This window comes from Alligator mississippiensis, chromosome 9 (assembly GCF_030867095.1).
Source record: "Alligator mississippiensis isolate rAllMis1 chromosome 9, rAllMis1, whole genome shotgun sequence".
Taxonomy (NCBI): Eukaryota; Metazoa; Chordata; order Crocodylia; family Alligatoridae; genus Alligator; species Alligator mississippiensis.
Window position 1 is genome coordinate 63,836,919 of NC_081832.1, and position 25,025 is coordinate 63,861,943.

The following is a 25,025-nucleotide window of genomic DNA, read 5'->3' on the forward strand; positions in this document are numbered from 1 at the left end:
AGTAGGGCAGGGGCTGGGGCAGGCGCTGCCCAGCCGGGGTGGAGCATGGGATGGAGCTGTGGCTGGTTCGGGGAGTGTAGGAGGAGGGTGGCTGTGGGGGTTGCATGACCCCACGGATCTGTGCGAGGTGGGGAGACTGCAGATGCAAGCTGGAGCCGGGGCTGCACCGGGCTCTTCCCGGCATGTAGAAACTGCGCTAGGGGCAGGTGGCAGCAGCACTAGGAGGGGGCTACGGTGAAATTTGGGGTGGCTGCAGGTCTCCTCGTAACCCCTCTCCCAGTACCGCTGCCGCCTGCCCCAAGTGCAGCCCCCACATGCTGGGAATAGCTCAGAGCAGCCCTGGCCCCAGCCCACAGCTGCAGCCTGCACTCCCCCTGCCACCCCTGTTCAAATCCGCAGCACCCCCCCTCCCGGTGCCCTCCCAGGGTGCACACAGCAGCAGGAGCCACCCCCCCGCTCCGTGCCCCCTGGATGAGCTGTGGCTCAGTCCCATGCCCCTACCCCACTCCCTCCCTCACCACCGGTGTGTTGATCCACCCCCCATGCTCCTTCCCTCGACCACAACAGACTTACCAGCTGCGCAGCTCTCCAAGCTGCCGGGCTGTCCTTCTCGTTGCCTGCATGCTGTGCTGTGGCTGCACGCATGCACAGGCATTTATCAGCCAAATTATTGGCCACGTCAGGCCAATTTCCAGTACAATCAATTTTCTTTATATTGGTGCCAATCCAATATCAGACTGATGTATTGGTGCACCTCTAGTACAGGTACTCCTCACTTAACGTTGTCCTGGTTAACATTGTTTCAGTATTATGTCACTGATGTATTAGAGACCATGCTCGTTTAAAATCTTGCAATGTTCAGTTTTAATGTTGTTTGGCTGCCGCCTGCTAGTAGGTAACTACTGTGATGTAATTGGATTCACTTAACATTGTTTTGCTTAAAGTCACATTTTTCAAGAACGTACCTACGATGTTAAGTAAGGAGTAATTGTACTGGGAGATGGTACGTGTCTAGTTGAACATTGGACTTGTATGCATGTGTGCGCAGCTAACCATCCGAGTAATTATCTCATCAGGCAAATAGGAGACAATCTGATTGTCCCTGGAGGAGTTAAAACCATAGAAGCCAATGGGAAGATGGTGATCCCCGGAGGTATCGATGTCCACACTCACTTGCAGATGCCATACAAGGGAATGACAGCTGTGGATGATTTCTTCCAAGGGACCAAAGCAGCCTTGGCTGGTGGAACCACCATGATCAGTAAGTGCGGTGGGAGCCTTCACACAAGCAGCGTGCTGTGCCTTAATGAGTCTTTACCATAGTTAATAGCTTGTAGTTGCAAAAGATCAGTTTTTATGACCTGCTGGCTCCCTTGATTCCTGAGAGGTTTCTCTTTAATTATTTTGAGTAATTGAGTGGAAGAAGTTGGGGAGAGAGAATGCCTATGGACAAAGGTATTCCTATAGGTCAGGAGAGAGGGGGGTGGACCAGGAGAAGGGAGCTGTTGGACAGGGATTTGGGGAGAAATACAAGGGAGGTAGATGGATGTGACAGAGAGGATCTTCCACAGTTGGCCGGATTCCGGCAGGAGCTATAGAGAAAGGGCTGACACCAAAGGGAAATGGGAAGTATTAATAGATATAGAATATGGGAGAATCAAGGGAGACAGGGAAGAATGGTTGAATGGAAGGGGAATCATACCACAAGCTGAAAGATCCTGGTGGGAAACATGCCATCTGAGCAGCTGTCTCTTCATCCATGCCCCTGCAGCCAGAAGCAGTCTGCTGTCTGACAGACAGAGAGATGTGGATCACCCTCTATTTACCACTGAAGTGCCCCTGCCATGTGGCCCCCATCTGCCTGCTCCCTGTCAAAGAGGGGAAGGTACAATGAGAAGTGGAACCCCACCAGGTTTCTTAGCAATGTGTGTCATTGTGATGTTGGCCACAATACAGCAACAGGGTCTTTTTACCTGTCAGAATTAACTGGGGAGGGCTGTGGGATAAGCCTCCTTGATTGGACACAATATGCCTTTAGGTATTGAAATGGGAGACTGAGTTTTGCTTCAGCCGTGTCTTGCTGAGGCTCACTTGAGTGCTGGAGAAACCCTTCTTTCCTAAAATGCCAATGGACCGTGGTGCACCACAAACTCTTCTGGAGCAGCATGTTGCAAAGTAAATTGAAGAATGCAGGACCCAGTGCTGCCATTGTACAGGTTGGCAGCCCCAGCACCCTTAGTGAGTTGGCACATGTAGTTGAGAGCAGAATTTGGCCTAATGCATTTTGCTTTTCTTGGCCCTTATCCTGATTACTTTTGTGTGCCACAAATTTGTATGGCTCTTGGAGCTAGGTGAGGAATTTTCAATGAATGCCCAGTTGGAATAAGACACCCTGTTTCAGAGGTTTGGTCCAGTCTCACAGCTCAGCCTGGTTTTGTTTGTAAGATCCTAATAGTGCACTAGTCTCTTGAGGAGCTTAGTGCAAACCTAGGTTGACATATAATTTCAGTGTGATGGTAAGTGGAAGCTGCAGTCTCCTCCATCCTGAGTTTAAATTATGGGGAGCAGAACATTTGAAGCAGGCAGTCTCAGAAAAATAGGCAAATTTGCATGGGTCAAAACCAAATCGTGTCCAAACCCAACCCCTGAGTGTGCTGTGCTCCAGTACCCAGCCTGACGACACCTTCACCACAATGCAGTGTTGCCAATACAATTAGAAAACAAAATGAGGGCAATGTGCCCAGAGCAATCCAAGTACAGGAACAGGAGGATGCTCCAGCGTCCTGCGCAGCCTAGAGAAATAAACAGATCGGACTAAAAAGGAAGTGGAATTCCTGCTTCTTGCCCTGAAGGATGCCACAGATGTGCTCTGGTTTATAGTTTAGGTTTCACTGCCTTTGCGGCAATCACAGCCATCCGCACTTCAGAGACCTACTCGGGATGCAAAAAAAATTGTTGAATCCCACTGCTAGAAGATGGGGTTTCCTTTAGTTCTGCTCTGTCCTCTGTTGGCTGAAGGGATAACTGTCTCTGTCGCAGCAATGTCTGTTATGCAAAAAGTCCTACGGCAGTGACTGAGGATTATATAACGGGCAATAAAAGATGCATTAGGGCCAGGTCTTTGCAGGAGACTAAGTTTTAATGGGGTGGAAGTGGGGGTGAGGGAGGATGGAGGGTCCTGTTGCTTCCAGCTGATTTCTCGGCAGCAGCCTGTAAAAGCTGCTGGGGCTATGCCAAAGGCTATTAAGGCAAGGCTCAGTGCATTTCTTTTGTGATAAGTGCACTTTGGATGTGCTTAAGAACATGGTGATGGGAGTCAGTTGTTAGGAGCTCCCTTCATGTTTCATTTCCCCTTGTGCTGTGTAGCTGTTGGGAAGAGAGGTCTGGGACCACCGATGCACTTCAGCATGATTTCTAGGGAGGTAGCAGGGGTAAAGTAGCAGAGGCCCGATGCAGATGAACAGAGACCAAGTAGAGGGTTGTAGTGAGAAGCTGGGACACTGAGTGCAGGGGGAATTGACAGGCCAGCAAGCCCAGGGTGTAAGCATTCGTTCACAACCTCCGTTCTGTCTACCCCCGACATCCAGTGGACCATGTCATCCCTGAGCCGGAGTCCAGCCTGACAGAAGTCTACGAGAAGTGGCGAGAGTGGGGTGACGGGAAGGCCTGCTGTGACTATTCCCTGCACGTGGATGTCACCCACTGGAATGACAGTGTCAAACAAGAAGTGCAGACACTCATCAAAGAGAAAGGTTTGTCCAGAGAAAGGGGCTTTCTCCCCTTGTCTTTGACTTCTCTACTTCAGGCCCCTTTACCTGTACCTCCATTTTCCAGTGCACATTCCCCCCAGGCCCCAGCCCTGAGCACATCTAGAGCCTTGGGAAGCACTTGCACCATGGTTAAAGGATGGGGAGACAAGATTGCTGCGATCTGTCCCACTCACTGTATGTAGGCAAGGCCGTGTCTTGTTTTTCTCATCTGTGCAATGCGGAGATCAGGCCTTGTGGGGAGAGGAGGACAGGAAGGTATTTTATGCTCAAGAGCCTTGAAAGAAAGCCAGTGAGAGAGAGTCACAAACCAAAGGTGTAAGACTGGCCTTTTTGCTTCTGCTTCTGAGAGGGAAAGCCAAGCCTGCACCCTTCCAGTCTGCTATCCCAAGCATGCTCTGTACATCTTCCAGACCAGTTCCCCCTTCCCTCTATGGCCTGGACTTGAAGAGTGCTTCCTGCACCGTCCTCATATAGCGCAAAGGGCTTTAAATAGCTACAGCTGCAGCCCAGTGGCAGGTACAGTTTCTGGGAACTGCCTTCCTCCCTCTTGTTTCCTGGCATCCCTGGGGATACTTTATAACCTTGAACAGTGAATTATTATAGTCTCCTGACGATAAACAGGGAAAAGAAAGCCCAGAAAATCCTCCGCTTCACCTTCAGATCCTGCCAAAGGCTCCCATTCCTTTAGGTCTGAGTAATTCTCGCATGCCTTGTGGATGTACAAGGAGACGGACAGAGAGGATGGAATCGGGGATGGAATCCTGTTTGTTCATTTCTTTTTCTGTTTTTCCCTCCTCCGCCCCTAGGAGTTAACTCCTTCATGGTTTACATGGCCTACAAGGATTTATACCAGATGTCAAACACAGAGGTAAGAGCTACGTTGGCCACTCTGTTGGTGGTGCAGGTACCATCAGGCCCATTTTGTTTTATTTGTAACAGGAGCTGGAAATGAATTCTTGGTATTAAGCAAAGATAGGGAAGGGCAATCAGGTTTCACCCCACTCAGTTTTTACTCTGTGGGTTGCATTTCCCTCTCGGTACAGCGATTTGGCCTGTGGAGGTGACGACTGTCTATAGTCAGCACCTCCGTAGTACTTCACAGGGTCTTGCAGTGTGGGGTCTCTGGAGAGTGTGTCCGCTTCCCAGCACAGGAGGTTGGGTGGAGCTGCAGAGGGTAGTAGATACAAGTTTTGAAGACTTGGAGAGACCCTTGAGTGCTTGAATAGATAAGCGAGAGCACCATGCGAGATGTTTCCTTACCAAGCCTTGTTCTAACTGTAAATGGGGCTTGCATAGCACTGAAGCCACGCCGGCTGTTATTCTTAGCTGAAGGCCTGTTACGTTTTTTCTACAGCCTGGAGTCCCTTAACATCAAACACCAACCAAGTGAAAATGTCTGTGCAGTAGTAATTTTCCTGTCTCACTCTGTTTCAGCTGTATGAAATTTTTAGCTGCTTGGGAGAGCTGGGGGCAGTAGCTCAAGTTCATGCCGAAAATGGGGATATCATTGCACAGGTAACTGCTATTCTGTCTACGCTGGGACTGCAAATCTGACGTGGGCAGACAGTTTGGTGCTGTCTGTTAGCACAAGCTAACAGTGAAGAATAGCCCTACAGAGCACCTATCTGCATACATCTAAATGCCATTGTAATTCTGACTGCTAAGAACCAGTTAGGTCAGGGCCTGTTGTATTAGGCGTCTTACAGAAATGACCAGAGAGACCCAGAAGGATGCGTGTGGGTGTATATATATAAAACTGAAGAGCATGAAATTGCTTTCAGGAATTTATAAATATTTTCACTAGTAATATTTTCCTTAGTAGATAGGCAGAACCTGCTATACTTTTTAGTGTTGGAAAACCAGGTCTACAAACAGAATCTAAATGTTCGATTTTGTTGTCGAAACTAAAATGAAATATAAGGAGCAAACATTAAAAAGTGAACTTTTCTTAGGATGCTACTTGCAACGTAGATAAGGGATTTTAGGAGAAGTGTTTTTGTTATAATTATTTTGGCCTCTGTGTTTATTTTTTAAAGTATGATGGCATTTCCTGCTTGGAATAAGATGTCTTTTTGTTAACTATCGACTGGGATATTCCAAATTAGCAGCCTGTCACTTTTAAAATCAGCTAAGGAAATCATTTCCTTATGCAACGTGGAGTGGAACTTTGCTGTCACAGGATGTTGGCAAGAAACACGAACTATTTGGATTTAAAAAGAGGATTGCGTGCACACATGCACACACACAGTACTGTTAATAACTTTTGTAGCCCTTTAAATTAAGGGAGTGAGGTAAGGCCTTGTGAAATCCCTTGCTTCAGTGGTTCAGGAAGGCGTTGTCTTTTCCTCTTATAAAATTGCTGGGCGATTGGGTGTATTAGACTTTTGCCTTGTCTGAAGTATGTAGAAGACTGAAGAACTGTACAAAGCTAAAGTAAATATCCTAACGGTGTGATGCAGTACAGCAACTCCTGTCTGATTAAACTGATTCTTGATAAGACAGGGTAGCATCTCCCAACTTACTTTTTCTTCACGTGCACTTTGGAAATGGATGTCATTTCCCCCACCTTCTCCAAACAGCGCTAGATTGTATTATAATTGGGCACCAAACTATTACCTAGGTAGATGATGCAAGATGAATTCTCTACAGTATTGTTTTCAGCAATGCTGGTACTAATTTTGCTGAGAGTGTATTCAGTCGCCCTCTGAAACTTGATACCCATGACTGTGTGCTTGCTGCTTCTCATCAGAGGAAGCCAGATGATTTCTCAGAAACGCTTTGAATCCATTATTCCCGAGGCATTAGAAAGGGGTTTTTCTGACTGTAGGTTTCCTAGAGCCAGCTGTTTTTTGAATGCTTATATGCCTGGTTCATCAGAGTCAAGCTGCAGAATGTGCCTGGGAAGTAGCTGCTACCTGAACTTTTCTTGTAGGAGCTACTTTTGTATCCATAGACTCTTTGGTGCCAGAGTCTTGGATGCATGAAGGCTGTTTGTTTTTTCCAGACATGTTGTCGCCATCATTAGCAAATCCAACCCCTATCAAAAGAAGATTAATATTTTCCATCTGGATGAGCTTCTGTTGTTTTATATTAACTTGTGTTGGGTTTTTTTGCTCTTAGGCAACAACAGAGGTTTCAGAGTGCCCTGTGCATTTCACTCGTATGCACAAATGAGGCTCATTTATCTTCCTTGTTCAGTCCACAACGCAATAGAGGGCATCTCAATTCAGTGCAAGAAAACTCGATGCCCAGAGTTGGCGATTAACCTAATGGAGCAGAATGGTCCGTTGAATCCAGCACAGCTGTGGGTGGAGTTACTAATGCTGGATGTTGCATTAGAAAGTAAAGGACCTCATAGTGCACCAGACCACTGCTGCATTATAACACAGAGTCCAAAATTTCAGAGCAATAGGGGAATGTCTCATATAAGCAGTCAGCTTGTGGAATTGGATTAATGGGACGATGCTTCTTCAGTTTAAGGTTGCACTGGCACAGTGTATTGATTGGTGTTGCATGTAGGGGGAATGGGAGCTCTTCAGGGGGGGATTTTTGAAGTGCAGGAGAGAAATTTGTTCAGATGTATGCTGTACCACATCCTCACTCTGGCTTTTCCTTTCTCTGGTGGGTTGGGGGTTTAAAGAGTCTCCAAACCAACCTCTCAGAACCCTTCAAAATGCAAGAATCTGTCTCTCTCCAGATATTTTTCATGGCTACATTTAAAGTTCATAGGTATTTTCACATGAAAGTGGTGTGATCAAGGAATGAGCCTTAATTAGATAGAAGTTTTTTTGTCTACTTTAATATCCTGACCACAAAAACATAAAAGTTACAAGTTACATTTACTGGAGTTTTGTATATTTGGAAATTATTTCTCCATTCCAAGATGATACTTACACAAATGGGCCACAGATCCAAATCAGGATTACATGAGACTGGTCAGGGACCCTCCACCTTTTTTAAGAAGGAAGTTTTGAGGACTGTTTTGAAAACAGTCTGGATGAAAGACTTTATTATTGTGTTTGATAAAAATGTCAGAAAGGAATACTTTTTTCACCTTGTTGTCTTGGGCTGCAGAAAGAAAGTGTAAGATGCACAGCCCTCAAATAGCAATCTGTGTTCAAATTCTTCACAAGTATTAACCGTCAGTCGCAGCTGGAGTCACACCTTCACGGCTGCTGTGTGGTTTTGTCTATGAGACATAAAAATAAAGGTAGCATCTGCCTAAAGGGTTACAAAAGCTGAAAGGTGCTTACATGATGGAACAAAAGGCACATTGGCGTTTTATATCGTAATGTTAGGATTCAGAATTTCTGCCTCATTCGTGGCTTGATCATTTTTGAGGATGCCTGACATTCAAAAACAACTAATGGGTAGATAGATGCCTCCCCTGGCCTTCGCTGCTATTCCCCATGTAACTGATGCCTGGTTCACCAAAGACAAGTGATGGCACAAAGAGCGATGTCAGGAGTTGGCATGCTGAATGCCGGGGGTTGAGCGTGCCCGTATGTTCCTTTGAGCACCTCTCTGGTTCTCTGGCAAGTGAGGTTTATTCAGAATTAGTGGTAAAGGGAAAACAAATGCGGGTTCTGGACAGCAAGTATAAATTCAAGGCTAACCCGTATAAACGGCACCACTTATCCATGACTGTAGTCCCTGGTTATAGCAGTAGACTGTTCTGATTGCTTGGGGGGGAACGACCAAGCCCCTAATTGCTGTAAATCTTTTGGCATGGGACTAGATTCTGCTCCCATTCATGCCAGTGCAACCTTAGGCATGTCAGAGGGGCTGCATGTCTATAACTGAGAAGACAGTTTGGCCCATGTTGGATTTGTTTAACTTTTATATCTTTTCCTCAGTGGCCTCAGGCTGTTTAGGTTGTTTTTGGACAAAGGGATTGTAAACTGAATTAAAGACCTTTTTTCAGGATTGGATTTTTTTTTGTTTCCGTGTGTGTTGTAACCCTCCCTCATGCGCATTTGTTCTAGAGACCTATACCAAAGGAGGCATGTGTGTGACCAGTCCCTCTTTCACCTTTTGCATTTCCCTGCCTCTCCGTTTTTGGCATGCTTGTGAACCACCAGCAGCGACTTTGCAAAGTATTGACTGTCTGCTGAGCAGCGAGAGATCCATTGTGCTGTATGATAGATAGTCTGAGCCCTTAGGAAGTGCTGCTTGTGATGGTATTTGTTTTTCCATGAACTGATTTATCAAAATCAGAGTCCCTTAATACCCTCTTTTTTTCATTCTTCTAGGAGCAAACTAGGATGCTGGAGATGGGAATAACTGGCCCAGAAGGCCATGTGCTGAGTAGACCAGAGGAGGTGAGAGAGAAGCATAAGGAAAAAAAGGAGCTCTTTGCACTCATCCTGTTATATGGGTGCATTTTCTCCACGCAGCATAGCCCTTCTCAGCATAACGGCATCTAATAGTTCTGCCTTAAGTATCCAGCTGTTAAACCATCATCACTGCGGGTGAAGGGGGGGCTTTAATGATGAACCATTTTCAATAATAATTGAGTTTCTGAGTAATAAACAGGAGACCGTGGGTCTTCCTGAAATGGGATAAACAGCGGAAATTAGTGGTGTCTGGCTGTAGCACAAATTTAAGGTTAGTTGTGGGGCATTCAGGCTCAGTATGCAATTGGGCTAGAAGGCCTGAGATCATAGAGAGACAAGGTTCCTTGGGTGAATTTGATATCTTTTATTAGACCAACTCTATGAGATCATAGAGTAAATGCACTGTTAGAGCATCTTTTTTTAAAAAAACATCATTTGCTGTGTCAAAGTTTATTTGTCTTGTAAAGGAAACTCATGAACACACAAATTCCAGCCTCTCCCTAGTCTAATCTCTACCTCAGATCTTAATTGTGTTAAAATCAGACACACACAACCCTTGGCAATGGGACTAGGGGATTTCCTAATTGTGAATTATTGCTAAGACACTAATTGGATTATGTGTAATTTTAGGATACAGGCTTCGTTTTTATTTGGCCCATTAATTTGAGTTTAGTCTAATCTTAGATTAATATTTGAAATGGCAGCTTGTAGTTGCTGCCTGCTGAAAGCTGCCTTCAGCTTTCCACAGCACATGAAAGAGAGAGAAAAATAACTGTAAGCTGTTATAATAGCAGAATTGGGAGGGGACTTTTTGTGAAGACTTATACTTCAGAAGAAAATAAATTGGCTTAAATTAAAGGAATGAAAAGAGTATTGTATTACTCCCGAGATTTGCATAATGTAAGCTTGCTCATTTTGAGATGTGGGACATGAAAAGGTTTTTCTCCCTAGAAAACTGGACCCATATGTTCAGCTGGTGTAAACTGACTTCAGTGGCAAGTATGCCATTTACACCACCTAAGAATCTGGGCCATTATTTGGCTGTTGCAGTTATGCTAGGACTCTTCTGTCATCAGAAGGCAGTTTTCATTGTCCCAAACTGGTAAAAGATTATGGATTGTTTGGTCTTGAAGTGTGATGGATTGGAAAAGTGACTGTCAAATTGGCACTAGGAGCCCCACATATATATTCTGTCTAAATGAATCTATATCATAGCATCTTAGCAAATACAGAACAAGCTGTTTTTCCTAACTCATACTTATTTTCTGTTTTGTAAGTACTTAAGTGTCTCTTCATTAACAGCACCCAGTTGTGCTAGCTGTTGTACCTACGCTGCTAGTTCACTACGTTGAGCCTGTGATCAGAAAGTCTGCTTGTATTCTTTTATTCTTTCCAGGCATATTGTTATGCCATCTATTCCTGGGAAAAATCAAATGGGAGATTGTTTTGGTGATTGTTCTCTGCCTAGACTACCAACAGCAGTCCGTCACCTTGAGCAAACCAGGGTGTCGAAGAATGAACTGCTACATAGTATGGTTAGAAATTGCTGAGGTACAGGGGCAGTAATGAATCTGCCTGACCACTCCCAACTTTAGCTATGTTGGATGTGCAGTAGTAAGAGGAGCGAAAACTCTTCTAATGTGCATAGAGAGCAAAACTGCTGGGTAGCGAACTACTATTTGTACGCAACCACTTTTTATTACTAGAACGTCGCTTTAAACATGAAGGAAAAATTGGAGTTTGACATGCCATGTTCTCTGATAGTGATGATCACTAGAAGTTTATATCTCACCTATTCCCCAAATGCAACAATCAGTCTAAAGTTGTGGTGTTATGTATTTCCTGTGTTTTCTCTTCTCCCAAACCCACAAAGTTGGGAGCTCAGGCCATCTACTACCCAACACCTACATGGTATCAAGACACCTCCACTGTTACAGTGGTATAGAACTGCATTCCTCTGTCCAAGAATTGTCCGTGTGGAATTGTCTCTTCATAGAGACTAGATGACTGACACATGCAGATGAACCCAACTTAATCTAGTTTGTTCATGAGTATGTGAAGCCATATGGGCAATGAGCTACTTCACTGATTCTTAGTTGGGCAGTTGATTTGATAGAGCCCTGCAAAAACCGATGATCTGTAAAGTCCCTTCCAGCCCCTAACAATTATGAAAATACAAGAGATAGGAGTGCTGCTCATTTATGAGAAGCTGAATAGAACATTTAAATGTTATAAAAGACTGTTCATGCAAGGAGTTTAATAGCATGATTTCCATTGATCTTAATGAAATTTGTGTGGGTAAATATTTCTCTCCTTGCTGCTTTGATAATTTGGTTCTCAAGAACTTCGCCCTTCTGTCTTCAGTAAAGGAACAATTGTAGAAACATTATTAGAGTTCAGCTTCACTGAACAAGGGTTGGGTTTTTAAGCATAATCAAACGGGTTTCTGTAGCATGCCCAGTTCTCCAGACATGTAGGGGATGATGATGGGATTGAATTAGGACCAGGTGAAGAAGGAGTAGGGAGCAACAGTGACTGTTTACCTAGGAACTATACGCCCAAATCACATTCTGCATATGTGAGCACAACCTCTCTGTGACAGGATATCAGATGCTTCAAAAAGCTCCCATTTTGCACTGCAGACATGTTCAAATCAAAAAGTACGAACCCATGTGTTAAGCACTAGGCTGGAAATAAAAATGGATGTCTGAGCAAATGCCACGCGCAGAGCATATTTGAAGGTGCCACAGCTGAATACAGTAGATTTGCTGCATAGATACAAATCTAGTGTATTGGCTCTTAAGTGCATGTACAAATACTTCATTGTTTACATTGTTATTCTTTGAACCCAAGAACCGGTTTAGAGCCTAAATGGAAGGTTTGTTTGAGTCGAACAACCCTGATGGAAATAGCATGATGGTGTGTGCACTGGTCAGCTTACCTAGTATGTGGGAGGAATTGGGGTTGCATGATCCAAGAAGCTCTGTCTGCATTGTTGCCAGCTGGCAGCCTCTGAATGCCAGAGAATTGGCCTCTTTCTCTTATAGGTATGTTATCTTAAGGTTTGGAGGGTTCTTTTTAAACTTCCTAATTTTGAAGCTTTGACACCAACCCTAGAGAAAAATCTTGGCCGGCCCTTTACGTAGCTCATGCTTAACGGGAGGTGATGTAATACGCCAAAGATAGCCCGCTTGCTAAAGTGTTGAAAATCCTCCCAGGCCTAACAGCAAGCAAGCTATTCAAGTGTAGGGCTGATGTCGGAGGAGGCAGAACTGCCCAGCAGCAGGTTAGCAGCACAAACGGACTTAAACAGAAGCAGAACTACCGGCAAAATAGCCAGCTGCACCTCATCCACAGACACAGCCAGATGTTAATTTTTTAAACAAATGCAGAGTGATCCTGTAGTGACAGCACATTCCAATAGAAAGAGGGTTGGATGGGAACTCAGAGGCCTGTTGCTGGGTTGTTGTGTGACCATGGGCAAGTTGGTTGATACATCCATGCCTTAGCTTCTCCTCTGAAAAATAGGTTAACAATACCCGCTTTGAAAGCTCTTCCTGTTATTTGGGTAAGTAGCGTTTAATAGATTTATTGTTGCATATCATTGCTAAAAGCTAATTTAAAGAGCTGTGCAAAGGAGCTGGTGGATTTGGGTAGTGAACAGCAAAAGATCTGCATCTAGATTCTGTTCAGGGCTCGGTATCGAATTCAACAGTGCTGAAAACTGTCAAGCTTCTCTTTCGGGATTTCAGCCCAAGTGTTACACGACGTTCTGATCTTGTAGGTTTGTGGCAGTTCCTGGGAGCCCTGGTCACAAACTCAGGGTGCTTTAGGACCACAGAGTCAATGACAGTCCTTGCCCCAAATTGTTCACAGTCTAAGAATGAGATGAAAGAAAAACGGGCAGTTTCATCTAGAGCACATGGCAGCAGTAAGACCATGTTGATCAGCATGATGGGCAACATATGCTTTATGTGGAGAACCTTTTAAACACAATGGGAGGTGGATGCTCTTGTGGCAGAGGGTGCCCCTGGACATGTGCAATGACCTTGCACTAGTAGGATTCATGCCTTTATTAGATAGCTGGTGTCTTGTGCTCCCCATGGGTTATTTACAACCTTTGTGTGTCACGTCTGCTCTTCCAGCTGGAAGCTGAAGCTGTTTTCCGTGCCATCACCATTGCTAGCCAGACCAACTGTCCTCTCTATGTGACCAAAGTGATGAGCAAGAGCGCTGCAGACCTCATCTCACAAGCCAGGAAAAAAGGTGGGCAGCATTTGTCTCTTCCCTCCTAGATTTCCTTTTTCATCTTTGGATTTTTGTGTGGCTAGGCACCCTGTTCAGAAGGGTCCTGTACCCTTGTCTTTGCTCCAAGCAAGGAGATTTGTCCCTTGACCTATTTTAATGCTTCCCACATCTCCACATGTCAGCCAGTCAGCATGGGGTTTTGCAAAAAGCTAGTGAAGTGTGAGTAGTGCAAACTTATCTTGACCATTATATGACATGGAAAACCATTGGTATGTGTTTGGGCATGCTCTCTAACCTATCTGTTTTTCTGCAGTACCTATCACCAAGGTTTCTGTGTCACTAGCTGCTGTGAATGTGTGTGAGTGTGTGTGTGTGTGTGTGTGTGAGAGAGAGAGAGAGAGAGAGAGAAAGAGGTTCAGTCTTTCTCTGACCTCTCTATGTAAAAACCATCATAACACTAGTCACCAGGTAATGTCTGTGATTAATGGGAAGCCTGTTCCCAGCCTGGGGGATCTGCCTTCGGTTGCCTGCCAGAAGCCAGAACATCAGGTAGCAACGTTTTCTGGACTGGCGGGTCAATGGTTTGAATACCAAAAGTTTATCTAAGACCAGAAAGCATTTTCTCTGCCAAGAGGACACGAACTGTCCATATGTAAGTGATTTGAGCTGCTAAAAATATCCTCGGCCTCTTTTGATGTGCCGAAGCTTTCAGCGGGTGCCTCCGTGCCTTTCTGGCAGTGGGGAGAGCTCCATCTGGCAGGCAGGATGCTTCTGGTGGGGGAAGAAACTGCCCACACCCACCCAGTACAAGCCTACACACTCTTGTCCTCCCAAGACATGATAAATGAAGAAGCTGACTGATCTGTTCTCCCTTTCCCTATCCAAAGCATGGCTCTCCCCGCTCTTCTTCCTTGCTTCTACCTTTAACGGGGAGACATGCTTTTCTTGTATTTGAATGTCTTGGTTCACTGGAGCCGGCCCTTAGTGTATGAGGCCTGAATTATAGGGCCTTCCCGTTTCACTGTTAGGTGTAGCAGGATCTGGGATTGAATCCCAACCTCCAGATCTACCCTGTTGTTCTGCTCTGCAGGCATTTGTGTGGATGCCTGAGAGCCAAGCTGGATCAGCCTCATGGTGGAAATGTAGCCTCAGGGACAGCTGTCATTGGGAGCAGCGCAGGCAAACAGCCTACCTAGTTCAGAAGTGGAGATTGGATAAATTTATGAGTGGGGTGAGATGATGAGGTTGCCTACAGTAGCTAGGAGTTGGACCCCAACCAGGTCCCTTCGTGTTCACTATCCCTGTGTTCCTATAATTAGGGCTGCTGCACTGTTCCCTTTTCAGTTGTTTTTTGGCAAGCGAGTGAAGGAGAAAAAATAGGCCCTTACTCAATTATGAAAGGGGCATCAAAGAATACTGCGCTTCATGGCCTTGGGGGGAGAGAGAACAGCCCGTTGCATTACAGTGAGAGGCTTGGAGGAAGATTTAGGGCCTCCACAAATTATGCCAAAGAAACTTATATCCTAGTGGAGCTAACAACAATCAGACAGAGTATTGAGGAGTGTTACTCAGATCTGTTTGCTGCCAAGGCCCTTTCCAAAGGGTGTAGAAAGGGTGGGAATGCTGGGAGGTGGAGCAGCTGTCATTGTGAGCAGCATAAACGTTGTAGAAAACGTGGTGGTCTCTGCCTCAGGCAGTCCAATTCACTCCTTCCCTTGGACCAAGCTGCAGCATTTGTCTGAATGGCGCTAGTGTATGATTGAGAGACTAGATGTGTGAGCTTGGAGCTGGCCAGGCCCTTATGGCATTTGGAAAATATTTACCTAACTGAAAAATATCAAGAGAAGGAGGCGAGGGTGGGGGAAGGAAAGGTAATAGAGAGATAGAAATAAATTGTGATGCAAGAAGTTGACCCTTTGCCCAGAATACTGAACTGCTGCCCCGTGCCTGGTCCAGCTAAATTCCTCTGCCCATAACAATCTCTTGATTTAAGCAACCAGTCGGGAGGATTCCTGACTCCTGCCAGGTATTTCCAGGATGCTTTTCATCATGGTATCTAGCAGAGATCACAAGACGACAGGCACAAATCCAGGTTGCAGGATTCCTGCATTCACACTGTTGCTTAGAGGACTTGGGTGAAGTTTGGACTGGAGCAGTCCTCCTGGTGGAGCCAGGCTGTCTGGCTAGGAGCTCGTGAGGTTGCTCAGTCATGTAAAGTCTTACAAGAGAGAAGTGACCGCTTTCAGGACAAGCCCCTAGAGTTTGTAGCACCAGCAGCTCGAAACCCCAGGTCCTTGAGTGCCAGGACCAGGACTGTACCTGGCCCGTTGCCACAGGTAGTCCCCATTGCTGCTTCTCACCAACCTCTTGCGTTCAGGGTCATAAATCAAAAAAGATCAATGTGGAAGGTCCAGTTCACAAGGGGGAATGTCTTCAAATTTAGCCAAATAACACTGCGTGCTGAGAGGTCCATCTGTGTCTCTCCCCACCAGGTAATGTGGTGTTTGGTGAGCCTATCACAGCCAGTCTTGGAACGGATGGGACACACTACTGGAGCAAAAACTGGGCCAAGGCTGCTGCATTTGTGACCTCCCCGCCCCTGAGTCCAGATCCAACAACTCCTGACTACATCAACTCCTTACTGGCCAGGTGAGTGGTTTGCATTTGGAGAAAAAAACTCTACCTCCCCTCCCCCTGAATACAGTGGGGCCATGAGAGTCCAGTTCCACCCAGGCGTGCGAGCCTGTGCCTCAGGCAGCTGTGGTGTCAGCATCATTTGGGAAGGCTGCGACTCAAATGGATCGGCGTCAGAGGTGGATTTGGCAGAGAGTATGAGTTTCCAGAAAGACCATGCTGTGTGGGCCCAGATGAAGAGACTTTGTTAGGGGGTGTGGGGAAGATGATCAGTATTTAAAGCATTTGCAATTGCTGCAGTTCGATCTAAGATTGGGTTAGCCAGCAGTGGCCCAGTTCAGCGCTGAGGGCACCAGCAGTGCTGCCTGCACGTTCCAGAAATGAAATGGTTTCAGATAGTGCAGATTAACATTGGAGGCAAATAGCCAGACCTGTGGTTAAGCTGTAAAATAGTGAACATGGCCCCTCCATAGCCTAATCCATCCCTTATGTCACATGAGTACCACATTTTCTAGCTGGAAAGAAAAAAAGAAAGAAGAGCCATGTAGCCCTTGAAACCCACACATGCCTGTCCTGAGCTGTGCACAGATCACCTCGGGGTGCTGTTTCCTGTGTTTGTCCAGAGCGGGTTAGCAAAATAAGAGGCTCCAGTGGGGCTGTGCATTTAGGGAATGTTTTGCCCTGTTGTTAGATTTCTGCCTATGCAGCAGCTCAGACATATGGCAGAAATTATAAAGGGAAGATGGAGATTATCAATGGATTAAAACCCAGGTTTGCACGCACAATCTGTGGGCTCAGCATAATTGCATCACTGCTTTTCTGCTTCAAGCCTGGTCCATCTGAAAACCCAGCAATCACCGTAGTTTCCCTCCTTATCATTAGACATGGCTTAAAGGGGGGGTTTATTACCACTCTGCCAAAATGACTTCCTAATTACTGTGCATCCTCTGGTCTCTGCATACGCAGGAGCCAGGAAGTTTCTAGAGAACAACGGAACAATTCCTTGCTAAAGATACTCGCTGCTTCCCTCTGCTGTCAGTACATATGAATATAGCCAACCAGAGAAAGGAGCTCAGTCACTGAGGGCTTTATTAAGTCTCTCTTTCTTTCTCTCTGTCTGTCTCTCAAGCAGTGATTCTTAACCAGGCTGCTGTGACACCCTGGGATGCCCGGAGATCCTTTCAAGATTGTTACAGGGTGTCATGCAAATGTTAGCACTGTTAGGTGTGCAAACATGATTCACAAGAGGCATCCAAAGATTTCAAATAGGAACCCACAGTGTCAGAATCCCTCTGAGCTGTTGCTGTGTTTCTGAATTTTTTGCTACAGAAGAATTGCTCTAATATTTTTCCATAGTGGAAACTAAAAGTTGGCATTTTCCATGGGGTGCGTGGAGTCTCAGACAGGTTTGAGAACCACTGCTGTAAAGCAGTTTGAGGTAGTGAAGAGTATAGCTTTAACTTGACTGTACAAGCTGCAGGGTTTTGGGTTGTAGCTGTGTTGGTCTAAGGACATAGGCAGGCAAGCTTTTTTGGGTAGATGTAATATCTTTTATTAAACCAACTGAGTAGCTGGAATTTTCTTTTCCAACTACTCAGTTGGTCTAATAAAAGATATCACACCTACCCAAAGAAGCTTGCCTGCCTACTGTACAAGCTGATGATTATTAAAGTTTCTTGGAGAAGCTGAGGTTCATTTGAACTAGGAATGTAAATATCATCTAAATAATTATCTGTTTAAACTCTTCTAATAATATCGGTTAACCAATTACACATATTGCACACGTAGGACAGGTGCTCCGTTCCTCCCCCGCCCCCATCACCTGCAGGACTTCCCGCAAAGTGGAGCCAGGCTCCCCCACTCCCTTCCCCACCCAGCGACAGCAGCAGCAGCATCTCCCCGCACGGTCCCCTGCTGCAGCCCAGGTTGGGACCAGCTCTGTGTACTTCTTTGCTGTCCCATCCACGCTGCTTTCTGTGCAGATGGAGGGGAGCCTGCCCCACACTGCTCCAGCCTGGTTGCCAGCTGCTCTGTGCTGCTGCCCCCAGTTGCACTGTAGAGAGCCAGAGGGTGGTGAGCTGGCTCTAACCTACTGCAAACAGCTGCCCAGGACTGACTGCAGCAGTTCAGGGGTAGGCAGAGCTGCAGGCTGCCCCAGACAGGTGGGGCTTCTTTTCAACCGCTTGCTCCATCTTTAGTGGAAACCAGTCCCTTCTCCCCTCCTCCTCCCACTTTGCTGCCTGCCCTGCCACCTTCCAGTTCCTGCTGGGGCTTCCCTCCCCCCCCCGTCTACTTCCTTGCCAGACTTCACCCCACCCTGCGCTAACCAATAACCAATTAGCTATAACCACTTATCACTGGTCTTACCTGTTAAACAATCATTTAACCATTCACATCCCTGTTTTGAACCCCACTTGGTTGCCCTTGGTGAAAAGGGCACCTGTGTGACCTGGGGTACTACTAAGGGAAGGATGTGGGACTGCGGAGATATGGGGGAGATGCAGTTTGCCCAGTAGAGAGATTGAGTGCTGCACCCTGAAGTTTGCTGTACAAGAGAAGTGGGAATAGTACCCAGCATGAACCCCCCCCCAGCCTTGCCTTTTCTGGTAGCAAACTGACAAGCCTCTAGGGGCTGGACAATCCCTCTTGACTTTGCTAATGACAGCCTCCTTAGTGTACAGTGTCCTGAGCATGCAACAGGTTTCTTGTTCTGAAAGGCCAGTAAGTTTAGGAGGAGAATGAGCCTTTGGAGATACAGCAATGGGAGGAATATCCCTAGAGAACGACCCAGAGGTGTAAAAAATCCGGGAGAATTTTCTTTCCCCCTTGTCTGACATAAGAAAAATAATGAAGCTGTGGGGAGTGACATCTGTGATCTAGTAGGGGAATGCTCCTTCCAAAGGATGAATGTAGGACTCTCCCCCCTGGAGGTAAAGGCTGTCCTGATTGAGGTCAGTGTCCCATTCTGATATGCTGTAAAGTTACAAGGTCCTAGCCACTTATTGCCATTAAGAGATCTGTCAGCAGTTTTCCTCAGAGTTGGGTTATTGCCTTCCTTTCATGTCCTCCCATATTCCAGCACCTGAGGTATTTCTCATCCTTTGAAAACTTAGGTTTGTTTGCATCATTGGCAAGTGGTTCATTTGGACCAAACAGGTCACAGCGCTCCAAACTCTAATTCACTAAGTGGCCTTGGCCTAATGGGAAGAGGTATGAATAGAAAAGAATAGAAATGGAGAAGGAGCAGGACATGGAAAGAGAAAATGGGCAGAACCACAGGCAACCATAGAGATCACTCTGATCCTCCTGTCTCTCTGCACTTGAGCAGATCAAGCTTGAAGCTAAGATATCCTATGTTAACCATTTTGTCCCTGTCCCATGCAGTGGGGACCTGCAGGTTTCAGGAAGTGCTCATTGTACATTCAGCACCGCACAGAAGGCAATTGGAAAAGACAACTTCACAGCAATCCCTGAAGGGACAAATGGCATTGAGGAGCGGATGTCTGTTATCTGGGATAAGGCAGTGGTAAGAAATGAACTGGGATGATGGGAGGGTGATTCAGGCAACAACTACCCCAGGGAATGAGACATGGTCTGAATGTCCCTTCTCAATGGCTCATTAGTATAAGCCAAGGAAAGAGAAGAGCAAGACTGTGTCCTAGGAGAACTTGACATCGTTTTGTAAGAGGAGCTAGAACCAGTGAAGCAGGAAGCAGTACCATGGTGTAGTGTAGACTAGTAGAGAGGATGGAGACTTGCAAGACCCATCTCTTCCCCTGGTGTCCCAGATGATACAGGAAAGGCACCTCAACTTCCCATCTGTAAAACAAGAATAATGTTGCTGACCCCATTTTTAATGGCTTTGAATCTATGGAAAGCTCTCTGAAAACTCTGCAGAGAATTACACAGATAAAGTAAATGTCTCTACGAGTTGCTAGGCCCCAGGTTTGCCCTGCCTTTATATGCATCTTCAAAAGCCAAGTACTTCCTAATAGAGGGGGTTTCTTTTCTACACAAATGTGAGGAGATGGGCTTTGCCCTTAGCTTTCAGTGGTCAATCCTTGGTAGATTCTTACAGCTTTAAAGGGGATTGCTGTTTTGGTTTAGGCTTGTTGCATTTCTATTCTCAGAGCTCACGTAAGGGACATACTTGTTTCCTGGATCCTTCCTCCCCTCCCGTTGAATTACTGCTGATCTGTGGAGTTAGGAATGGCCCTTCTGTTTTTGTCTAAACAGGCGACTGGGAAGATGGATGAAAACCAGTTTGTGGCAGTGACAAGCACTAACGCAGCCAAGATCTTCAACCTATACCCACGGAAAGGGAGAATAGCAGTGGGGTCGGACAGCGACCTGGTCATATGGGATCCTGATGCAGTGAAGATTGTCACTGCTAAAAGCCACCAATCAGTAAGTCCTGTGCTGGGCAGGAGAGTGTTTGGAGTTAAATGATATCAACTGGGCATGTCTGAAAAGAGTAGCTTAACTATCAGTGGTTCTGTACCTCCATCCAGGAGAGCTGCATCTAAGGCCCCTGAATCTAAGGCAGACGTTATTTTAAGATGCAATTAACCAGTTAATCACATCTTAAAATGTAACCCAGCTACATGTTCATGCAATTAATAGCATGACAAAAAGCAAATGGGTAACCATTTTGCAGCTGGTTTCCATCACACTTCAAGATGAATGTGTGCACACTGTACCGTGGCTTGAATGGGCCGGTTCAAGCCCCAGTGCAATCCTGATCCAGCCGATGGTCCGCTGATTGTCAGCCAGCTTCCGTGGAGCTCAGACTGGCCTGGTGGATCCCTGGAGGCAGCTGGCAACCTGCTGCTTGTTAGGCACCTTTGAAGGTGCAGAGAGAGCCCAGGATCATGATCCCCGGCCTCCTCCTACTGGCAAGCAGGGCGCGATTGGGATCTGATCCCCAGTCACAAAATTGGGGTGTCCTGCCATGCATGTGTGATGTGGTAGGAGGCAAAATTGTAGCAATCACAGATCAGGTCCCTTCATACCTTTAATTGAATGTAAGCAGATGAAGAAAGATCAAAATGGCAGAGTTAAGATGCTTAGCACTGGGAGGTGGGCAGTACTAACAGCGAATCCAGGCTGGTACCACCTGTTGCTCATTTAGTCCAGGGCCGCACGTAACTGTCTATCCTGATCTGAAGCAGCCTGCATTAGGCTTCCTGACACCGCTCTGCTGGTGCAACTTTCTCTTGACCTACATCTGATAATCCAGGACTGGGTTCCCCGCATAGTTTTGCCAGTGCAGCTTGAACACGTCCTATCCCCCATTATTCTTGTTTTTGGCTGGGGCTCATTCCAGTCTTTGGCCCTACACAGTTCTGAGGCAGAAAGTGCTAGTTAATGCCAGAGGCTGGACAACCTGCTACATGGCTTACTTCCTCTTGTTCCTGGTGCCTCATTTCCTGCTCCTGTTGTCTTTGGTTGTGTGTTACAGGCAGCTGAATACAACATCTTCGAAGGGATGGAGCTGCATGGCGTCCCGTTGGTTGTCATATGCCAAGGAAAGATCATGTTGGAGGATGGCAACCTGCATGTGACACAGGGGACTGGGCGCTTCATCCCCTGCAGTCCTTTCCCAGACTATGTCTACAAACGCATTAAAGCCAGGAGGAAGGTAAGGAAGTGGGGAAGCCCAGGACATGGGAGATTGAGCCGCTGGGTGTGGGGAAAAAATTACTACTTCCTGAGGGCCTTCATGTAGACATAATGGATAGCACCAGCAGAGCTACCTTCCTGAATCATTCTCTTCCACGGTAGTTGAATTTCCTGCCATAGTAACTGTGCTGGAAGGTCCACACTTTTAAAACCAGCAGCCCAGACATCTGAATTTAATGGTGTGCGTCACCCCCAAAGGAAGGACACTGGACTGGGTGTATCATTGGTCTGTTTATGTACAACAGCTCTTCTGGGAGGCCAGGCTGAAGGGCACAGAATAGAGCAAAAAGGTCTAAAGGCAGGGGTGCAGAAAAGACCCCAAACTACCTCTTGTGACATTACTCCACAGTGAAGGACTTTTCTGTTGTGCTTCATCCTTTCTCTTAGGCTGACGAGGACCGTTTCTCTTAGGCATTTAGACTTCAAAGGACTGACATTAGCTCGGATAGCTCCACAAACAAACCAGCTTAGGAACTAGAAGCAATCTAATCATGGTAGCATGTACCTCAGCACAGCCTAGTTTGTCTTGCTTCTTGGTTGCTTTATAACTCTTTATAAATGGGGACCCAAGGCATAGTAAGTCTGAGGCATAAGTCCCATAGAAAGCCTGTCAACAGACATGTGTGCGCATCCATGGCAGGCTAAAGGTCTTTAGAAGGTATCTGAGGTGGGTGAGAAGGTGCTGTAAACCTCACTAGCCTGTTACAGCGACCAAGAAGCAAGACAAACTAGGCCGTCCTGATGTATATGCTACCATGACTAGATTGCTTCTAGTTCCTAAGCCAGTTTGTTTGCGGAGCTATCCGAGCTAACTTCAGTGCTGTGAAGTCTGCAGCCTAAATGTGTAAGAGAAACGGTCCTCATCAGCCTAATAGAAACAGTGTCATTGTTTCTTCTGTGCTTTGTCTTGCAATAGATGGCCGAGATGCATGCTGTACCCAGGGGCATGTATGACGGGCCTGTGTTCGACCTGGCCGCCACACCTAAAGGGGGAACCCCTGCAGGCTCCACCAAGGGATCCCCCACCCGACAGACTCCTCCGGTCAGGAATCTCCATCAGTCTGGATTTAGTCTGTCAGGTGAGCGTGAGCGTGAGCTGGAAGGGGCTGCTGCTTGAATTATCCCACAGCACCATGTCCCAGAGGATATACAAGGTGGGATTTAGTTGGATTTAGCATACATGGTTGTGGAGGTGACTAGGAATGCTGCCCAGCCTAGGGAAAGCCTGGGGGCTTACAGTGTATCTGCACACCTTAAACCTTTTTTTGCCCTAAAGTAAATGGATTTCTGGTCACAAGCCTGACACACCTACCAAAGGCCTTTTCACGGGCCCCAAGCCCTTTCCTTCCTTGTGATGTGGCTTCTGTTGGGGAGGGAGCTCCAGGGAAAAGTCAGTGCCACCATTGGCTGTTGGGCGGCGGTAAGGGATTGTTTAGGGTGGAGCAGGCAACGGGAGAGGAGGAGAGCCTCCGGTGGGCTATGCAGTGACCTTGCACCTCCTGATGGCATGGTCCTCAAAAAAACCCTCTAACCTGCCTGTCTCCCCTCTCTTCGGTTGTTATTTTGGTCTGAATTACAGGTACCCAGGTTGATGAGGGTGTGCGTTCAGCAAGCAAACGCATTGTAGCACCCCCTGGAGGCCGCTCCAATATAACTTCCTTGAGTTAAGCGCCCAAGGCAGGAAGGAAAATCCATATTCAAGAGAAGGAAAAAAAAAATGGTACCTTGGTATTTAAGAAGGAAAAACAAATGGAAACCATTCAGATCCGAAGAATCAATAAGCCTCAAGCCTTATGTTTCACGAATGCTACTCGCTACCTAGCTTTAAAGATATTGCTTTGGGGTTTTTTTGTTTATGCATAGCCTTAATTTTTTGTTGTTGTTGTTTTCATTTTTACATGCATGCAAATCAGACCGGTCACTAAGTTAAGAGTCTGTAATATACATGTTGAACACTTGTGTGATGCCGCATCGTAAGAAGGGGACGGAGAAAGCTGGGACGACCGTGACATGAAGAAACTAGCTAGGCGGGTTATGTGGGACTAATCAGCCATGGAGTTTAGTGTGGGGCGGGGTGGGCAGGGAGGAAGGTGGTGGGGGGCGGGTTAGTGGGAGGCGAGTAGGGACAAGGTGGGTCTGTGTTGTGTCGGTGTTCTCTTGCCACTCGGTACTGGTGAGATGTAGTTGCCGTGGCGTCATGCCTTGAGGCCTGTTGGGAAGCCTGGAGTCATCTCTGTAACAGCTCTGTTGCATCGCCTCATGTAAGAGATTTTATTACTTTGTACATTTTATTAAAAAACAGAAAGCAGCTGTTCCTTCCAAATGGCTGGCTGTGGTAGTTTGTTTTCCGTCTCTAGAATACGAAAAGGGAAATTCTCTCGGTCCCCGACTCCCTTTCTGTTCTGCAAAGAAGTCCAAGGATTACCAAATCCAAGACAAACCTGCCTCTGTCAGGTCAGATAGAGCTTGTGCCTTCTCCTCTATGCCCCAGCCTTCAGTTTTCAAGTGCCTGCTGGGATCTGAGGGAGTTGCAGCTACCAAGAGCAATCCTCCTTTGTAAGCTCTGTGGCTCTGCAGGCTGCACTTGGGCTGATCTCCACCTACACCTGCCTCATCTCCCAGTAAATAGACATGTTTGGCCACTTTTCCTGGAAGTTTGTTTGCAGTCTCAGCCTCTCACAGCGAGGTCCCTGATTTGCACCCTGTCCTCATCAGTACAGGGTAGGACTGTCTCCCTGATATTGCACAGTTTGTGGTGTGAAAGCTGGTGGTTTTAATATATTCCCTGAATAGCACACACATTCACATCCTCCATTTGCTGCTGTCTGGTCTTGTCCATGTTCATTTAACAGCTTATCCTACAATGGCAGGGAACCAGCATCAGCCACAGAACGGAGATGATGGCTATTTTTGTGAAGCTGAGCCTTCTCCGCATGGTGTCAGGTTAAAGGTTGCTTCATTACTGTTCTGTAGATTTAATTGTGTTGTTCACCAAACCTAGGTTTCACCAGCAGTAGAGCTAGAATATTAACAGCGGCACATCTCAGGAACAATAAGGCTTTTCCATTGTTAAATAACGTGCTGGGCATGTGATTGCAGCATCGGGGCAGAGTACTTGGGGTGTTTTGGAATCTTTAACCATACACTTTTTGTGTTAAAATCTGTTTTTTGTTGGTCTAGAAATCCTTGGCTAGGACTTTTTTTCACTCTGGAGAGGGAAAAAAACTGACGATGGTGAGCTCTAAGCCAAAACCCTTTGGCATTGAACTGAATGGTGGACATTCCCAGACTGCTGTGAAAGACTGGATGATGGGTTCACTCATGCAGCATGCTGGGAGCCCTTTTCCAGGCATTT

At 46.4% G+C, this 25,025-nt stretch overlaps 1 protein-coding gene across 3 annotated transcripts in view; it reads left to right on the forward strand.

The window, feature by feature from the left end:
• Window positions 1-23,993, forward strand: part of DPYSL3 (dihydropyrimidinase like 3) — a 73,831-nt gene extending 49,838 nt beyond the window's left edge. For 2 of the 3 annotated variants that reach the window (XM_006265019.4, XM_014597616.3), the window contains exons 3-14: window positions 1,077-1,261; window positions 3,588-3,752; window positions 4,577-4,638; window positions 5,205-5,285; window positions 9,023-9,091; window positions 13,252-13,372; window positions 15,847-16,003; window positions 19,373-19,514; window positions 20,225-20,395; window positions 21,450-21,629; window positions 22,587-22,749; window positions 23,250-23,993. In XM_006265019.4, the coding sequence (XP_006265081.3) occupies window positions 1,077-1,261; window positions 3,588-3,752; window positions 4,577-4,638; window positions 5,205-5,285; window positions 9,023-9,091; window positions 13,252-13,372; window positions 15,847-16,003; window positions 19,373-19,514; window positions 20,225-20,395; window positions 21,450-21,629; window positions 22,587-22,749; window positions 23,250-23,338 (1,585 nt within the window). In that variant the 3' untranslated portion in view covers window positions 23,339-23,993. Of the gene's footprint in view, window positions 1-1,076; window positions 1,262-3,587; window positions 3,753-4,576; window positions 4,639-5,204; window positions 5,286-9,022; window positions 9,092-13,251; window positions 13,373-15,846; window positions 16,004-19,372; window positions 19,515-20,224; window positions 20,396-21,449; window positions 21,630-22,586; window positions 22,825-23,249 lie in introns of all 3 variants that reach the window. The other variant, XM_059733521.1, reaches the window with a different exon arrangement.
• Window positions 23,994-25,025: the final 1,032 nt, after the last annotated feature.